We start from the raw sequence: 18,817 nt of genomic DNA, 5'->3' as shown, positions 1-18,817 counted from the left end.
GCTGTGGGAGAGGAGCCTGGCTCTCCTACCTGCTTTACCTTTTGGACAGATCTGTGTGCGTTCATTTTATAAACTGAGGTCGAAACTCTGAAGTAGTTGCTCGTAAGACTGCTGTCATAGATGTCTTCTGTGGATATCCTTGCACAAAACGCCTATTAGTGTGAGCTGCCAAGCGATAAGTTAAGGAAGAGGATTAACATTTCGGGACTCGGATTGCTGAAAACAGCTGGATTCAGGAGTCTGGAGCTAGGACTAGATACTTTTCTCACCTGCCTGCAGAGAAGGAAGTTGGAAAGTCGAAATTTCTCTGGAGGAGTTGGCAATCAGCAGCATTTTCAAAAAAAATGGGATGGCAGAGAGGGAGGAGGGGCGGCTTGAGGCAGGAGTGGCAGCCCCTGCCTGGGTCACGCTCCGGAGGGCTCAGGGAACCCCGGCCGGGACGTGTATGTAGAATTGTTTACTTTTGTGTAGATTGGCAATTTTCTTCTATTTCAAAATAAAAGCTAGGAAGACTCACAAGTCTTGTGCTAAACTGGATGTGTGTTTTGTGATGAAATTATGTTAATCCCCTGAAGAGATGAAAACAAGAACGTACCTCCTGAAGCACATTTCAGACAAGGAACGGGATTAGCCTGGGCAAGTAGAAACTGGCAAAGCATTTCCAGGGCCAAGAGCAGACAGCGGTCCAGCCAAAAAAGGTCACTTAGCAAAAAGTGGCACAACTGACATGGGACTGATGTCCCCAGAGGTGTCTCCCTGCTGTGGAGCTCTGCAGAGCCCACGGTCCCCAGGGTCCTGGGCAGACAGTGCAACCAACTTGCCTTGGAGCAGAAGTACACTTCTCAGAGAAGGTGCAGCCCTTTGTTTCATAAATATTTCTCAGAGTTATATCATTAATCTATAATTTCTGGTACATTTTTCTTTCACAAATCAAAATACAGCTTTTTCATGAATGTTAGTAACTGATATAGCTTCTGCTGCTGCTGGTGGCAGTGCTTTTGTCTGGGGGTCTGGGCAGGTGGTTTTAACAAAGGCTACGGCCCACAGTTAACACTCAGGTTTCATCAAGTAGATGAAAACCTTCACAGTTTCTGTGAAGCATCACAGGCTGCTGATGCTGAGCAGCTCTCCTAGTGTTTGGAAAGTTACGACCTAAAAAAAACAGTGGCTTTTCTCCCCCGAGGGAAACAGCAGTAGCATAATACAAATTTTTTTCCACCTCTTTTCCATATCTTGGTGCTTTTAATAATTCCACAGTCCCCATCAGGAATAAAAGAAAGTGTAGTAATATAATTGATTTGAGAGCTCTAGGTTGTACCTTGCTATGTCAGTATTTATGCCAAGCTGGGCACCATGTCACTAGGTGTCTTGATTGAAGCTCACCATAATTCTGAGCAAACAGCAGCTCAGACCACGAGAAGAGCAAGGATGATGGGTGGGTGTCCGTGCACACACACACACATGGGCTGGATGCTGTGTGGGCAGAAGTTTTTGGGCACCAGCACATCTTCACTCTCAATGTTGAAAGAATATTCGTGTGGTTCTTTTCCTACGCCGTTCGCTGTGGGGCTTGTGGCCGTTTCCTTGTGTTACGAAATTTTTGCACCGCTCAGTACGTGGCGAATAGGTTCAGCTGGTGCTTTTTGTATCATCAAAGATAGAGAGAGCACCCTCCTCCGGAAGACTCTCCCTCCGGCTGAGTTAGCGCCGCGGGCTGTGGGAGTGCGAACGCTACCGCCCAGCGAGGAGGCTGCAGCAGGAGGAAACGTTTCGCACCAGCCAGATGCTGGCACCGACATCAAAAGCGAGGAGCTGCTGTGTGCAAGGAGGTGCCACATGATGGGGTTTTGTGGGGCAATAAGATGAAAGAATGAAGAGAGGAAATTAACCAAATGTCCTTTTATATACTTGTTTGTATGTATAGGCAGTCTAGGATCTTATAACTGCTTGCTTCTTACATTTGTTGCCATTAGTACAGGAATGACAAACTAAACACAACATACATTTACATGCGTGGGTTTCAGTCATGCCAAATATCTAGCAACAGCCTCGAAGACATTTTTTTTTCCTATCGTCTGTGGCTGAACTTATCTGTAGAAAAGCAATACGGCTGCCTGTGGACTTAAAAAGTGCACTAATAGTTTTGAGTTACTGAGCAAATGCATAGTTTTAATAAAATGCCTTGTGTTCCTGGTAGCTAGAGATAAGATTATCTCCTATTCAGAAGACACAGGCTATGAAAACGAGGAAGGTTGTTACCTACTTTTTTTCTCCAACAAGAGTTGTTTGAGACAAAGGTTTCTGAAAGGACTGCATTTTCCTCTTCTCAGCTTTCTTATTTCTCATTCTGAAAAATAAGAAAGCTGAAAAGGTTTCTAATATGTATACTGCTTGATCGCTCATTCACTGTGAAGCTGTTTTACAGGGCTCTATTTATCTGCTAGTGCTTCAGCGTGTGAGTAATTAATTACCTAGGAACAAGGGCAGTGGACTTAAACGACTGCAAAGCCTGTCCTTAGAATGGGGGTGCTTTTATTAGCTGTACACGAAATCATGAAAGGACAAAATTTCAAGATTTAATACATTCTATTGGAAACAATTAATTAATTTCTGCCTCCTTCCCTTGTCACTTCTATCTTGTTTCTTTTTTTTTTTTTTTTTGGTTTTATTATCTTTGAGGTCTACTAGATGGCTAAGTAGATATCCAGACACAACATATTTAATTTCAAAGTAATTTTCATAGTTTGTGTTTTAAGGCATGCAACACTTCCCACCTCTTTTCTCCTCGTTTTGTCTTAGGCTGGCATTTGTCCTCAATAAATGAACTGTTCAGTGCACGATGTAATCTCTAGAGGGAGAAGAAGAAAATAAATTAGTAAAAGCAAGATTAAGAACAGCTCCATAAATAGGTAAACAATTTGGGCTTTGTGCGATGGACTTGAGCATAAATTATTTTTCACGTTCAAGGATACAAGCAATGTCTGTGCATTGTCATTACAACAGATTTATTTTCACGCAGTTTCCAAAGGAAGGGCAATCAATGAAAGGTTGATAAATAGGTTGCAAACAATCCTTGATGTTAGAATTCCTCAGAAAAAAAGCAAACTTTGTTATTTTCTAAACGATCTCTTTCGCTGTGCTGCTTTAAAGCAACAGAAGCTCTTTCTTTCTGTGCCTTTTGCTGCAAAGTAACCTCTTCCTTTACAGTGAAGACCTACAGCCATTTTCTTCCACTATTTTCCTAGAATAATGGAATAAGTTACCCAGCACTTCTTGCATGCATCAAAAGTTTGGGAACTTGTAACTGTGAGATAAAATATTCTGGTTAGACAGTTCAGGAGAACAACACTGTTGCTTCTGGTGTCCAAAAGAGTTGTTAAGGTTATAAGCGCAAATGGAAAGGTCCTTTTTGCAGGCTTTGCAGTTGTGAATATTTGAACTCTTTCCGCTGTGCTTCTCATTCCATCATTAAGGAAGCCTCTTCAAATTCTAGAAGCTGCTGCCACACTTCAAATGCTAATCGTCAGAGCCCTTACAACGTTTTGCACCTTGTTCTTGTCCAGGCCTTCTTAATCAGCCACACGACCTTCACAGGGTTACTTCTGAATGCGTACCTGACTTGTATGGAGCCAGTACTTCATCTTGGATTTCTTCTTGATGCGTGGCAGGACCAGTCTGTACACGATGTGTTCCCCAATGGTAGTGAGAATGGACAAACCAAACCCAATGCACAGCATCACAAAGAGCCCAGAAAAATGCTTGATGCCCATTTGCAGTGTCTGTGAATAAAAACAAAGTGGGAAGTTAACGAAGTAGGCCGTTAGTGTATTTTAACAGATGCTTCTGTTTTCTCCCTTGGAAAGGTGGTCTGACTGAATATGCAGTGGTGAAATACTGCGGAATAGCCTGGATGCTGTTCACAACAAAGCCTTTCTGTGCTGCAGAGAGCTTGGTGGTCAGTGAGAGCAAAGGACCTGTAATGGGAATGAGAATTAGCCGCAGACCTGGGAATTTTTTATCCTTGTACTGTTTCCCTAATGAGATTAAGTGTTGAATACGTATGGGAATCCAGTATTTGTGGTGTCTTTGCATTTGTAAAAGCAAATACTGCTCGACAGAATACAGTCAATGAACTGTAGAGCAAGTCCTTCATCAGCAGTAAGCTAAGCCTGACTGTTCATATTTTCTAGGAATTGATCATTAACTTCCCCTTTTTGTGCTTTACCCTTCATGGAAGGTCACGGAGAAAATGTTTTGAAGAAGTAGCACAAACATGGCAACTCTCCATTCCCTACATTAACAGGACTGAAAATGTGTTTGTTAGGAACCCTGACTGCAGTTATGAAAACCAGGAACACTGTCACCTTGTTCTGCCGACCCACCCTTTTCATGTAGGGTAGGAAGCCTTTAACGAGTTCGAGTCTTTAATTGGCATTAATCTTGTTTGAAGACCAAGAAACCATGTACAGCAGCCATCTGTACCACAAACACCTGCATTCCAATGGCTGAGTCAGGTTTGCATTTAATGTATAATCTTACTACCTTTATTCTCATGCCTCCGTAACTTGGTTATGAGTTTATCAATAACTAAAATCTCTTGCTAATAATTACGGCCCACAAACTACTTTGGAAATATTTGCAAGAATACAAGTTCTACTTGTGCCTTTCTATTAAAGAATGTTGTTCCCCAAGTCAGAAAAAAAAGGGATCAGAAAATTGCTTGGGTAGGGTTGTGTGTCAGGAGATGGTATCTGGGATGCCATCACCCTGGATAACTGACCTGGTGCGTTCCTTCAGTTTGTTGTTAGTTTGGTGGGTGGGTGGTAGTGGGGATTCTGCTTTGTTACAACTACAGATGTACAATCCAGAAAAGAAACTGGATTTAGCCAAGAGATAAATCACAGAATGTTTGAAAAATCTTCTTATGACATCATTTTAAGCCAACGAGTTGATTAGTGATGAGTCCATTGAAGTTGAAGGCTTGGAAGCCCCTTTGTGTATTTGTTGGGCGATTGTGAGCGGTATTTCTCTCTTCTGGTTTTCATATTTGATTTCTGTTCTTTAAAACACAATGATATGAGATAGCATATCACAGGTTTTTAACAAGAACAGAGATTCAGCAATCTAGCAGAGTGAGAACTTTTGCATGTGGCACTGGCAATGAATGCTTATTTTGGGGGTTCTCTGCCAAAATCAACCTGCTTGCCCTCAAGCACACTGAGCAGAATTTTTGGGAAGAGAATTTTTATACCAGTGAACAAACACTTCAAGGGTGTTGAAGGGTATAAGGGGGTTGTAAAAGCAATTTCCAAAGAAATTTACTGCAGCCTGGAAAGGAAAGTGGAAAACCACCATAGAAGGATGCTGGGGTAGAAGGGAGTCAAGAGTTTTGGCACGAGGGTTTTCTGATACTGAGAGTGCATCAGTTCAACCTAAATGCAAATCTCAGCATTGGAATGTCTTATTGTCAAAAGCCTGTTGTCCCATACATTGTCCTTCCAGTTAGGGGAACAGGAGGGTGACACAAAAATCACAGATGGTAACACTTTAAGCCACTCAAAAACCAAAGTGTTTGAACTGGCCTGGCCTGTTTCTTTCAATTAGCAGTGAAGCCCAACTTCTAGCTGAGGTAGCATAAAAGCAGAATGAGGGCCCGCGTCTTACCTTTTTCACAGAGGTCTTTAGAGCCAAGACCTCAGTATGACCCACCTCTAACTTCAGCACATATAAGTATCTGTAGGAAGCAGAAAGACTGCTATCCGTACTAGCTGAACATACCAGTTAAATGTGCTTTTGTTAATTCTCCAAGAAGCATTAATGCAAATCACTTGCTTCCCAAAAAGGATGTTCAAAGGCAAGCATGAAATGACTTCCTTAGAGATGTAGAGTTAATAGTAAACATAAGAATAAATTGAATGAGAAATGGAATAATGATTAAAAAGGAACAGATTTGCTCAGTCATCTGAAGAACACACACCTGTATGTGTATGTGTGTGCGTATATGTATATAAATCTATCTCTATATATATGCTCCCAGGCTACTGCTGTTTGATGTCATACGGAATAACAGCGTATGGACAGACATTGCCATAAACTCCCTCAGTGTCAGGAACCTGTGACTCAGCTGGGTGAAGGTCCTTTTGCTTAGCTGCTTGAGAAGTAACGCAGAAGTCCCCACAGGCAGGGGAGATCAGTAAGGAGGCCCGATCTGCTAGCGTTAGGTTGCTGTATGGTAGGGAGCATTTATGTTGCTCTGAAAATGGGCACTAGGTTTAATGGGATGTGATAAAACCCTAGCCATGTAAAATAATAATTAAGAGAAGACACACAGTGGCAATTGCAGTGGGGATTCCTGCGTGCGTGAGATGTCTCCTTCAGCCTGAGGTCGCTGTTTGATGCCACCCCAGTACTGCTGCAGAGAGAACACTTGGCCAGCTCCGTAAATGAAAAATAACTCCCTGGTCTTCAGTAAAGCTGCTCTGAGTTATGCTGATGAGGGTCTGGCTCACTGTCCTGTCAGCTCTGCAGAATCATTTTCTACCTTCCCTGGAAACAGGTGAAAGAGACTCCAGCACTGGCATCTCAGATGTGTTTTTCACTTGTAATAGATAGCTTTTGAAATTGTCCCAAACAAGACATCTTTTCCTAGGAAAGGGAATGCCAAAACAAAGCGTCAATAATATTTCATCTAGCAATATAGAAGATAACGTGTTGACAGTGCTGCCTGATAAAGGCTGCACAGGAGAGGGTGATTTTTGAGACTAAATTAAGTGGGGAAATGAGGTAGGGGAGAAATAATTAGCACAGTATGTCTTACAGTGTATGGAATGATTATTTATAGGAATATCATCACATTTACATACCATTGTAAAAAGGCAATTTATCAGCTGTTCATAATTACTGCAGACACACAAGTTAACTAATAAAGGAAACGATCTAATAGAGGCACCTCTCATTTTCATAGCTTCATTCTGATTTGTATCAGAGCAGCAAGCTCTACTACTTATTTTGTAGTTTTTGTATGTATTTGTAGGTGATATACATAGAATGTTTTTGGAAAGAGCAGCAATATACTGGATCCTCCGTATCACTGCTTTCCTCTCTGCTGAAGTGGCAGGGGTCAGGTGTGTGTTAGGTATGGGAATAAAACCCCATAATATGTTATATTCTCTATTAACCCAGGATAAAAATATAGTCCTTGCTCCAACTCTGTAATCATAAATTCAGGAGGTAGCTCGCTGCATTTTAGGAGAAGGTACTCAATTATGCCCATGTGGTGGTTCTGAAGCAATAAGCAACCACAGTCAATCCTGTGATAACTACAGCTAATGGGAGCTAAGCACCACAATGGTAACAGCCTCTAAGTTATTTGCCACTTGGAAATTGGGAAATTGGCAGTTTCTGAAAACCAACAAATACAAGAACAGAAGTGGAGGTATCTGCTTTTTTTAATGTATCCCTGGAGAGCCTTTTCTGATTTGTCAACCCATATCTGCGATTGCTACCTAAACATGTCGTGCTGTCTCCTCTGTAGTTAGGTGCTTTTTCTTTCGGCCCTGAAGAGAAGGAAGGGGATGCAAAGAAAAGAGTTTGATACTTGCGTTCTTTTTGAAGGGGGAGGCAGAGACAAAAAACAGCACTCAGTGATTTCTTTATTGGATTTCATGTGAAAAACTCCTGCTTTACTCCCTACTACAAGAGATTGTAAATGCTTTACTCTCCCTGGTTGTACTCAGAGCAGTGAATAAACCATCAAGCCTGTGGTCCAGCTTTGACTAATTAGAAGCCTCTAAAGATTTTTGTGGATGCTTTGCAGGTTGGCAGCACAGCACAGGTATTGGTGCTACACACTGCTGAACCCAAACACTAAACAGGGATATCATGTGTGTATTAGCTATAACAATGAGCTAGCCTGTTTGATAGCATTTTTCCTGCAAGGATTTTAAAAAGCTTTGCTGAGATCAGGAAGTTAAATTTTGCAGCACCTGTGTGAGGAAGGAATTATTTCCAGCTTTACTAGGGATAAATGGATATAAAGGGCAGATTTCTAAACTCATTTGGGCATCTCAGTAGGTTTTCAAAATCCTACTGATGCTGATCCTTATATTTAGCTAACTAAGTAGTATTAAAACCTGTCCCTCTCTCCAGACACGGGCATTTTTGTAGCTGCAGAAAGACTGTTATTTACTTATTTATTATTCATTCTTGTGGCTTTCTATGCTCTCAAAGAAGTGGCAGCATTGAAGTAATATATATTCGACCTCTTTAGAGAGATTATCCTTAGCAAAGACCAGTAACAATAGCTTTAGGGTTTCAAGTGCCAAATTTTAAGATACTGTAAATCATTGTCTCGCATTAGCAAGACAAGTTCCTTTCCCACCTTCTTGTGAGGAGTTTTGCACAGATCTGCAAAAACACTCCCTTTTGTAAGAAATCTTTTTCTTTCAACTCATCCATTTTCCGGGCCCTGTCTGTAGTGGGAAGAAAAACAATACACACATCACCCAAAGTAGGTACCGAGAAGATGTTTGCCTTTGTGATATCACAGGCTGGTGAATTGGGAATAACAGCTTTGTCTCCTCAGATAGTGAACTTCTGGGTTTTTTTTTTCATTTTTGACAGGTGGATCTAAATCTGTTCCTCATTTCCAGGAAACTCAAAACGTGCTTCTCCTGACTCTGTTGTCAGACTCAATACTCATACACTCCTTTCTTCAGAACCATTATGGAAAGTACTTTTTTCCTCAGGGCAAGTCCAGATGCCACTGCCTCTTCCCACATCAAGATGACCCCTTCACAATGCAACGTCTGTCATTTTGTGATACCCTTCTTCATAATGCTCCCGGTCCTCCAGCGGGCAAGGGCCAGTCTCCTCCCCAGGCTCCATACATGCAGACTGAGCAAATTGTCTTGGCAGTCAAATCTTTTTTTCCTGTTCTTTGTGTTTGTTTTTCACACACTGGTAACAAGGTACCATGAAAGGTGACTGACGGGCAGCTTTTATTTATGAGCACAGGGCAGTTTGTTCCCTTTGCAGAGGGGTCTGTGTGCCCTTCCCTTGACACCTGCACTACACCAGCGAAAACATATAAACCACAGCTTCAAGGTTATGGCTAGAAAACTGACTGTTGAGTTGTTGGGTGACTGGTATAACAAAAAAGGAAACTAACTTTTGACCTTTAAGGAGACCAGGCAAAACTCAGAGCAGAAAGGCACAATTTGCTGGAGGACAACTGGACAAAATCATGTGAAGACGAATGAGGAACTGTCTGATTGTGCCGAGGCAAAGATCGCCAGGTCAGGCACAAGCCACAGTGGGTCAAGTTAGAGCAAGTTCCTTCAACGACTCCAGAGAAGAGCCGTCAGTGGATCCCACCACTGCTGAGAGAAGAAGAGAGGATGAAAGGGCTTTGTCTTTGCTGTGTGCCTGATCTGGATCAGATGGAAGCCCATGGTCAACGACCGATGCCCACCATTAATAGCATGGACCTCTCCCTCAGGCACTGGCAGGAGGTGCACGGCACCATGCCCTTCCCCACCCGTGAAAAGTAGTGGGTCTACAATGACAGGATCATTTGGGCTGGCATCATTTGTGTGCTTGCATATATTGTTATTGTGAATGTCAGATTAGATACTGTTCGTATCTTCACATGAACAGTATCTTCACATGAAGGACCTTCACACAATCCTTTGTGCTTCACACAAACAGTATCAGCTTAGATACCATTTGCGTGAAGCATCAGTACGTTGTTGATATTAATAGCTGGGATACTGTTACGTAACAATATAGAATTTTTTATTCCATGTATTGATTACTATCTGACTGAACTGCCAGTCTATGTGCAAACCAGCCTCTGAGTTCTACAGCTTCAGGTGTCCTGTGGCACTTGAGAATGGAGAATATACAAGCCTTTCAAGTGAAATAGAAGACACAGTTTCAACAATAACATCTTAAAAAAATGTAGCTCAAAAGCTATGAAACAGTCTGTATGCATAGTTAGCTTTTCCCGAAGCCTGAGTACTCTTTGGGCCAGAAGAGGTCCTTCTCTTTCATCCTGCCTTGAGAAACTGCCATGTGCCAGCTCGTCTCCTAAACACCCTGCCCGGTCTGAACAGTCAGAACCACTGCTAATTGGCAGGAAACCTGCCCGTTCAGGCCATCCACCCTGCCTGCTGTCATAGCGGCTTGGTGCCACAGCTGTTTTGCTACCATGAGCAGAAAGAAGCAAAGCTGCCAATTCACTGTATTTTTGGTTCCCCAAAATGCCACGGAAAGAATCTGCAGTCTCTCCTGAGCTTGGGTGGAGCTAATACGCTGCGGGGGAAAGTCCTAGAAGTGCGGCTCCTGCATTAATGAGTGTAACAGTAGAGGAAGGGCTAAGTGTATTGTATGCAAACTGAAAATGAATGACACTGATTATGTCTAGATGAAATATGTGCAAATACAACTCTGCCAGCCCTGCTTCCCTCCTGCACCATGCTCTGCCCTAAGTAGGGACTTACCAAATTTACAACACAGAAATTCCTTTGAGACTGGCATATGACAATTTTAAATCAAGAGTACTCAAGCGGTACTGCTAGTGACTAGCAATCAGTGTGAACAGCCGCTGCTACCAACAATTACTTGTGGGGGAGAGGTTAAGATGCAATTCACTGCAGTAATTCATTCCAAGCTTGAGTTAGCTGCATCCCCCATGAACGATCCAACGGGTGCTGGCCAGAGTAATATGCCTTGGGCAAGGGGGGTTGCTGAAAAGATTCACACAAAACTGTGGAGTCAAGCCCCACTGACCTCTGCACTTTCAAACTCATCTTTATTTGGTTTCTCAGCTTGAGGAGTCGCTGCAAATTTTCCAGCCCCGGTCTGGGTCGTGCCTTTCCAAGACAACTTTGTTTTCAAATGCAATACAGAATGAGCAAAGTGCTGCCAGATAGAGAGAGATGGAAAGAGCTATCAGTGAGTTCTGCCACAGGAAATATAATTTCCCAGTGTATGACTAGGAAAAAATTATGAGTAGGAAGATGAATCTCAAAACAAAGCTAAAGAAAAACTAACCTCGGTGGGCAGGAGTGGCAGGTGGATAAGAATCAGGTTCAGCCTAAAGGGGTGATGACAAAAAAGGAAGACGGATATTTCACCCATTTAAAAGCTATACTGATCAATATTTCACCTACATATATTCCCATTTTTGGGTCATTACTCTTGGTCAACAGGAGCAGTGTGTCACAGACAAAATTTATCAAAAAGACATAGAAAAATGCAAAGCCTTACTCTAGCTATCAAAAGGCAATTGCTGAGTCTTAGTTTGGTAGATAATCCGTATGAATGACTACCCACTTAGAAGCTGAGACTTTTTCGGAAATGAATTATCTGCTTCTGTGTTGAACATTGTCCACACTTCAGTGAATCTGTTGAATGTTACTGGGACTGATTGCAGGGAGTTAAATAACAGAGATTTCTGGGCTGTACAGAGATAAAGGATATGACCTGACATAGAGATAAGACCAAGAATAATTCCCATGCTTCTTGATGTAATGACGGGGAAGCTATGCTTTAGAAAGTGTCCACTGCTTGGCCTTGTTTAGTTTAGTAAATTTGTCCCAGCTGTGAAATTTCAAGCTCTAAAATCTGCAAGTTATTGGCCAAGAGTAGTGGCTGAAGAGGAGGGGATGCTTATGGGAGATGTGGTAGAAGTAGAATAATTCAGGAAAAGGAAGGTCTGGACTTAGCAGACCTTACCCCAACAACGGCACAGACTTATAACTGGACTTTTGTTTCTGCTCGCTCTTTCTGATTGCATGAGGCCCTTGAGTACATGATGATTTTCTGGGCTCCACAGTTCAACAGAGACAGGGAACTACTGGAGCGAGTCCAGCGTAGGGCAACAAAGGTGATTGAGGGACTGGAGCATCTCCCTTATGAGGAAAGGCTGAGAGAGCTGGGACTCTTTAGCCTGGAGAAGAGAAGGCTGAGGGGGGACCTTATTAATGTTTACAAGTATCTAAAGGGTGGGTTTAAGGAGGATGGAGCCAGAGTCTTTTCAGTGGTTCCCAGTAACAGGATGAGGGGTAAGAGGCACGAGCTGGAACATAGGAAGTTCTGATCAAATATGAGAAAAAAATTCTTTACGGTGAGGGTGACAGAGCACTGGAACAGGCTGCCCAGGGAGGTTGTGGAGTCCCCTTCTCTGGAGACTTTCAAGACCCGCCTGGATGCAGCCCTGCTTTAGCAGGACCCCTGCTTTAGCAGGGGAGTTGGACTAGATGATCTCTAGAGGTCCCTTCCAACTCTGAAAAATTCCGTGATTCCATGATTTGTAAAAGGACAAAGGCTTTGAGTGACTTTTTAGAGTCCTTCAGTTCAGTCACCTGAATTAGCTTGTTGGACCTTGGCCTCTGGAGAAAAACTCAGTTAGGCATGCTGGGTTAGCACAACTGAAGATCAAATAGGGAATACAGTCAGAAAACCAGCCTCAACGCAGCCAGACCTGCCTTCCTTTCTGGCATCACATGGAGGTTACACTCAAAAGACTGCATTACTTTAAAGCACAGCATGTCTTCCATCTGTGACCCTATGCTTAAAACCTATTCAACACTGAGAAAAAAGGAAGTCTACGGGACTATTCACGTGACAGTATCAGAATTTTCTTTTCAGACTGGAGCAGCTCTTTTCCCACTTCCTCTCCCTTTGCTGGGAGACCTTGAGGAATCTTTGAGTACTTCAACCATGTCATTGTTTTTTCATGCCATGAACACAGGGAATTTTAAAGCTTACCTGGAAAAAAGACTCGGTATTTTGTTGGTGAACATGAAGGAGTTAATGAAAATCTAGGGAAGCAAAAGAACTGGGTTTGCCTCAAAGATAATGTACTAGCAGTAGCTCAGGAGGAAAATGGTATGGTCTTTCCTCATATTTTTAAACTGCAAAGGGCTTTCAGAAGAGTAACTGTAAAAATGACATTCTGCCTATCAGATTTTTTCCCTCCAGTTTGAATGCAAGGTTTATTCTATCTTTGCTCAGGTTTGCTTTTCTTTACAAAAAGACAAATCCAGTTGGCTTTATAATATGCCTTCTGCAGTTTGCCCAGACAGAGCTTATTTTCTCTATTACAGTATTTGATATGGCAGAAAAAAAAGTTCCTGGAGATAGTACTGAGATCCTAAGGCTTAGAGCAGTGGTCTCCAAACTTTTTTTAATTGCACACCTCTACCAGTAATTTTTTTAGCATGCACCCCCATATATTTATTTATAATTTTTCTATATATACATATGTATTACTAAAGTTCTAGCATTTTCTTCCTGCACTACAGTGGATCGTCTCCTGCAGCCCCAGGGACTGTATGCACCCCACTCTAGAGACCACTGGCTTAAAGGAGCAAATATATATTCTGGGAGAAAACCAGTACTAAATAAAACCATATTTTTTGAGCAGAAGATGTTTAGAACTGATTCTGTGGCTTAGCTATTTCTCTAGGAATACAGCGAATACAGCCCTGGATACAGCTACTGGAGTAAGATTCTTACGATTAGAGGAAGCTCCTTATGTCTCATTACTGGGGAACTGGTAAGAAGGTAAGTTGGCCTCTGCTAGAAGAGTTTTTAGTTTTAAGACAGCTGTGGTAATTAATGCCATTACCATCTGGTAATTTTCCTGAGACTTAACTCAAAAGACTGTGTTAAAATGGAGAGTAACAAGAGGTCACTGAATGAAGTGCTTGTCAGGAACAGATACATCAGCTACATTGAAAAGAAAATTCCCCAGATACCTGTCTTGTTAGATGATAATATAATCTTCAGATAAGCTAGATCAGAAATAGCACTGAATACACACTTTTGTTTAAATGTGCTTTCTTGTTCTGAATTAATCACTTAAAACCGAAAAAACTGAATTGAAGAAGTTGAATAAAAACAAATTGGATTTTCTTCTATGAATGCCTGATGTTAAAATATAATTTATTTCATATTGGCACAATCTTAATGAAAAAGTTAAAAATGTAATGCAGAAATACTCCAAAAATCTATGTATTAGAGCAGTATGTATTAAAGCAGTCTAATAAGGTTTTACTTTGTCTGATCTCTAGAAAATGTCTAAACATTTTTTCCAGTGATCTAGTTAGCAGTGAGAGGTTTGCAGACAGAGGCCCAGGTGACTGCTGAAGGGCACGGGTCAGAGTCCTGGGAAAATGGGCTCCTGTTTTAAGGTAGAATGGCCACACTACCACTTCCTCGGGGAAGACACAGGTTTGGTTTGATGTTTGGCTGAACGCTCTGTGAAGGAGACAGCATACCTCCAGCTACGCTTTCTGTGCCAGTGAGAACGCATAGACTACGTCTTTTAGAACACCTTCAGCTAAAAGTGTATTTAGCTTTAAGCTTCAGGAATGCTGGATCTTTTGATTCCTCAGTACTTTATCTTTTTTTACACGACAGTCTAGGGAACTTGACAAAAAAACGCTATTCCGGTAAGAGGAGTCCTGTTCTTATCAATAATGGCCTACCTCTTCAGCTGCCACAAGCTGGCATAACCCCTGTGATTTGATACCAGGATGTAAAACCATGGAGATTTAGTTCCTTGTCCTGTAGATCTACTTAGACATGAAACCTGCTTCTCTTCTCTTCTTAGCATGGTATCTTAGTGGACCATTTCTAGCCAAAGTCCTATCTTTGGTACAAGTAGCTGCCACACGTGTTAGGAAGCAGTCAGGGTTATATTAGAAATTTGGTATGTGCTAAATTCCCGCTCTCTCTCATTCTTTTGCTCTTGTTGGTCTCTGTGTTAGCTATTTTAGCTGTTGCTCCTGTGGGAGATGGTCCAGAGTCACTGACAGGTCCTGTAGATGGTGATAAACAAAACCGAGTGGCATCAGAGAGATTTGTTGTGCAGTGTGCCTGATCACTTTTTTTTAGTGCTATGTTACACGCCCTGATTGTCTCCAGAAGCGCTCTCTGATGCATGCACTGCATGCCCAACTTAGCAGCACAGTCTTACTGATGTTTTTTCTCGTGCTCTGACCTGAACGCTGCTGGGCTTAGCATCTCTTGCTTTTGAAGCTTAATGCTTCCCTTCCGCTGCAGCCCATCTCTGTCATGTGTGTATGTCTACTGCACATTGTGAATGAGGGGAAATAATTGGCAACTTGAGCAAATCCTCATTTTTGTGACCCAAGTTCATTGCTTACCTCCGTGACAGCAAAGCTTCTTTTCCCACACGGAACAACCTTGTACCATTTGTCGTGCAGAACATCCATGAAACCGTGAGACTTGTACTGGCTTATCAGTTCAGAGATGTTTGAGGTGAGTGGAGAGTTCGGTGGAAGACCAATACCATATCCTAGAAGGAAAAACAGGACAATCATCTCTCTCTTACTTGTTTGCTTTTGGTAAAGCATGTTAATTTCAGCTCCCAGCTCCCAGCGTGGCAGATCCAGTTGGCATTCTGCTTCAGCAAGCCAGTTCAAACCTGGATGCTGACTTACTGTGGACTGAGAATGCTGAGACGAGACTTTTTGCTGTGCAAAATAAGGTAGCCTCATAAAAACAGGATATGCAAATTCAAAATTATTATGGCCACAGAAGTAGTATGTAAAATTGAATGTTCAAAAAACTTAAGACGGAGGTACAGATAGATGAATAAATCTGTCTAATCTCTAGGAACAGAGCCTTTTGCATGCTCTTGCTATGGGTTCTTCTTTTTTACCTTGCTTTAGCAATGGAAAAGGGCCTTAATGTCAAGTAAACCTTTCTGTGATCCCTTTACATTGTTACAGCAGTGGATGTGACTGTGGTGTCAGATGTGGCATTTTATTTTCCTCCCATGTATTTTCTGATGAGAAACTGTGTGTGTGTAAATGTATATAGAGGCAGTCTATATTATTGTCACACAGCAATGCAAAGCCCAGGGGCTATGGTTTCTGTTCATGCAGTTCTGCTCCGGCAGTGACATGGACCTCCAGACAGTAATAAATACAGTTTTTAGCCACCGTGTCATCTTTTACCACTTCAAAGTGCTGGTAAAGGACTTACTGTACGTGAAAATGGGTTCAGTAATTCTAAATGCGGTCTTTCAATTTGTAGAATCTGGGGTTTGACTTTAGAATATCAAATGCAATTCATGCCTGGAAGACATGCAGAGATGTCCTGCCAATTGCCTGCAGAGATTCCTTTCTAGTCTACTGTGGATTTTTGTTTTTCAGTTCAGAATTCAGAATTTCAGACTGTCTCCTTTAAAAAACCCCAATAAACAACAACCAACCCAAAACACAGGGAGAAAGAAAAAAAAAAACCATAAATGTACAGGAGTGGTAAATTTGCCATTACAGTGTCTTGCTTTTCAATGATGCAGTGCGATGTCGTTTGTTTTTTGTTCTGTATTGAAATTTGCTTTACTTGATTCAAAGTTGTGGAAGCTGGTGGTTTATGTCAGTAGAGCTGACCCTTCTGAAGTTGAAGATTTATCAGGTTCCATAAGCATGGTGAAACATGCTGCTGCACACACACAAATCCTGCTACAGCCTCAACAGCTCTCTGAGCAGCTATCCCACCCGATAACACAAAGAATAAGAAGAAAATGGATTGCTTTCAGGTCTCTGGTGTGAATCCAAACGGGAAACGCCGATGAGGTATAGCAAAAAGGAGCGCTCTACAAAATGCCTAGTGCTGGTGACTTGTAGCTGAAATGATTAAAACGCTCCGCTTCCCCTGGCCTTCATTTCGCATATTGCCTTCAATTAGGTCTGAACATTTCTGAAGGAGGTTGTCTTAATGTGCGATGGGAGCGGCCAGAGTGATTGCCCTTGGAGGAGCGGAAAGAGGGGACCTCAATCATTTCCACGGGCCATCCATCACAAAAGTGATTCCTGAAGTCTAATAGCTGCTAATGTGCTCACCCGTGCTGGAGGCCGCTTCAGACAAGCCTTGCTTCCAGGTTGCCTTCCCAAGCGTCCTTGCCAATACAGCAGGACTGCAGGAGGCTACGTACCAGCGTAGGCTCCCTTTAGCTTCAATTCGCTACGGATTCAGCGGGAATCTTAAGCTGGCCTTCAAAATGGGGACAGTATTTATCTGCTTCAGATGAGAGCGAAACTGTGGAACAGCATTTTGAACGTACTTCACTGAGTTTTGAACATGTGTAATGAAAGTGAACCTACAAAAAGCAAGGCTCGTTTCAGGTGCTATTTTATTTCATTGTGAGCAGGGAAATGGACTGTGCCTCCTACTTGTTTGGAGACAGACCATCTGAGCACTCGGAATAATTCCTATACTGAGCATGGCAACAAATGGTACAAGTGATCTGAAAGATCAGAAACCACAAAAAAGGGGTAAACCTTGGTTCTGCTTAATCACTGAGAATTTTACATGACCTTCAAGTTTTGCCTGCATACTTTCATTGAGAATACCAAATCACAATAAAGCAAACGCAACACGTGAGAAATAAAGCAGTCTGTTATAAAAGTTATTATTACCTTCAATAGCAAAGGGTTTTCCCACAGTTAGAAGCTTGCAGTCAGCATCTATTGATACCTCATAATCTAAGAGTGCTTTATCCATGATGAAGGCATCGAGCTTCTCTGGATCATGCCTGTGTTCAACATCAAAGTCAGAAACAATCACTCCACAGTCTAAGACTCAGTGATGCTCACTAAATATTTATCTATGGAGTTTTCTGGAAGATTACTGAATGAAAACAGGCACCAGGGACTGCTATTTTAAACACAAAACTGATTTATATTTTGAAGAAGGGAATTGTGCGTGAACTACAAATATTGTGCATCTAGAGCAGGACAGTGGGCGTAGGACTTACTTTGCTCCCATGAAATACTACTGATCTGAAAGATGGAAAATTCTACAATGTGTTAGACTTCAACACAATTGAAAGGTAGCACAAAGCTTTATTGGAAAAGATCAAGAAATGCTAAAATATTAGTGCTGTCTTTGTTTCTTTGTGATGTTAAAGTTACAGTCATTAGAGCAAAAATGCGGGAGGATAACTCATACAAGGTGTTTCTCCTCCCTTCTCCTTGAATATGAGGTGAATTAATTTCCGTCACCCAGATCAGCTTTTCTCTGTGTTCAGTCTTCATGAACAGAGGACTGAATTTTACTAACATAATCATTTATGAATAGCACGCTTGCATAAAATGATGATGTAAAGGAACAGTTGCAGTGCCTGCTCTCATCTGATCCAGGGACTGCACCCTCCACTCTTGTCACCTTAAAGGTCTGGGTGTTCTTCTGATGTGAAGTTACATTACTTCATTGATTTTGATGGATTGACTCCAGTGTACCCAAAGGAACTGCCGTGTATCTTAATTAACTTTAGGGTAGGTCTGTGAAAAAATATGTAAACAGGAAACAACTTCTGGTGAAAAATTCTCAGGCCATCTGTTATGCAACTTAATGAATTAAATTAATTGAATTATTTCAGGCTTATTATTTATCACCTCTCCTGTTTCCTAGCAGAGTGAATAAACTGTGTGACCCCACATTTTTAGGCACTATTCTATCTGAAGTACAGTGATGCCATGATTCCATGGTGTTTATTACTTTTTACCAGTCTAATGCTTCTTTTATTAATTTTAATGACAAATGCTTTAAGGTTTCTCTGTGAGAACCTTCTCTCCTCCCAGCATGCTGAAGATGCTGAGGAACCTCATTCGCAGCTGTTGCTTGGACTGTGATGTTTTTTTCTGGATGTTTCTCACTGCCTGATGAAGGGCCCCCAAGCACAGAAACCTGCCAGGATTTATGCGTTGCCCATGCTTGATGGCACCCTAGCAGTTAGTGCAAAGCACTGCTTCCCCTGGAAACACTCCAGCTG

The 18,817-nt window shown here is 41.9% G+C and overlaps 1 protein-coding gene across 2 annotated transcripts in view; it reads right to left on the bottom strand.

Annotated features, from left to right (window-relative positions):
* GRIN3A (glutamate ionotropic receptor NMDA type subunit 3A) overlaps window positions 1-18,817 on the bottom strand; it is a 77,367-nt gene that overhangs the window by 3,962 nt on the left and 54,588 nt on the right. For both annotated transcript variants that reach the window (XM_063320704.1, XM_063320705.1), the window contains exons 5-8: window positions 17,463-17,578; window positions 15,180-15,331; window positions 3,615-3,779; window positions 2,775-2,848 (exon numbers count right to left, since the gene is read on the bottom strand). In XM_063320704.1, coding sequence (XP_063176774.1) covers window positions 2,775-2,848; window positions 3,615-3,779; window positions 15,180-15,331; window positions 17,463-17,578 — 507 coding nt within the window. The remainder of the gene's footprint in view (window positions 1-2,774; window positions 2,849-3,614; window positions 3,780-15,179; window positions 15,332-17,462; window positions 17,579-18,817) is intronic.

This window comes from Chroicocephalus ridibundus, chromosome Z (assembly GCF_963924245.1).
Source record: "Chroicocephalus ridibundus chromosome Z, bChrRid1.1, whole genome shotgun sequence".
NCBI lineage: Eukaryota > Metazoa > Chordata > Aves > Charadriiformes > Laridae > Chroicocephalus > Chroicocephalus ridibundus.
This window is presented reverse-complemented; position numbering and strand designations above follow the sequence as displayed.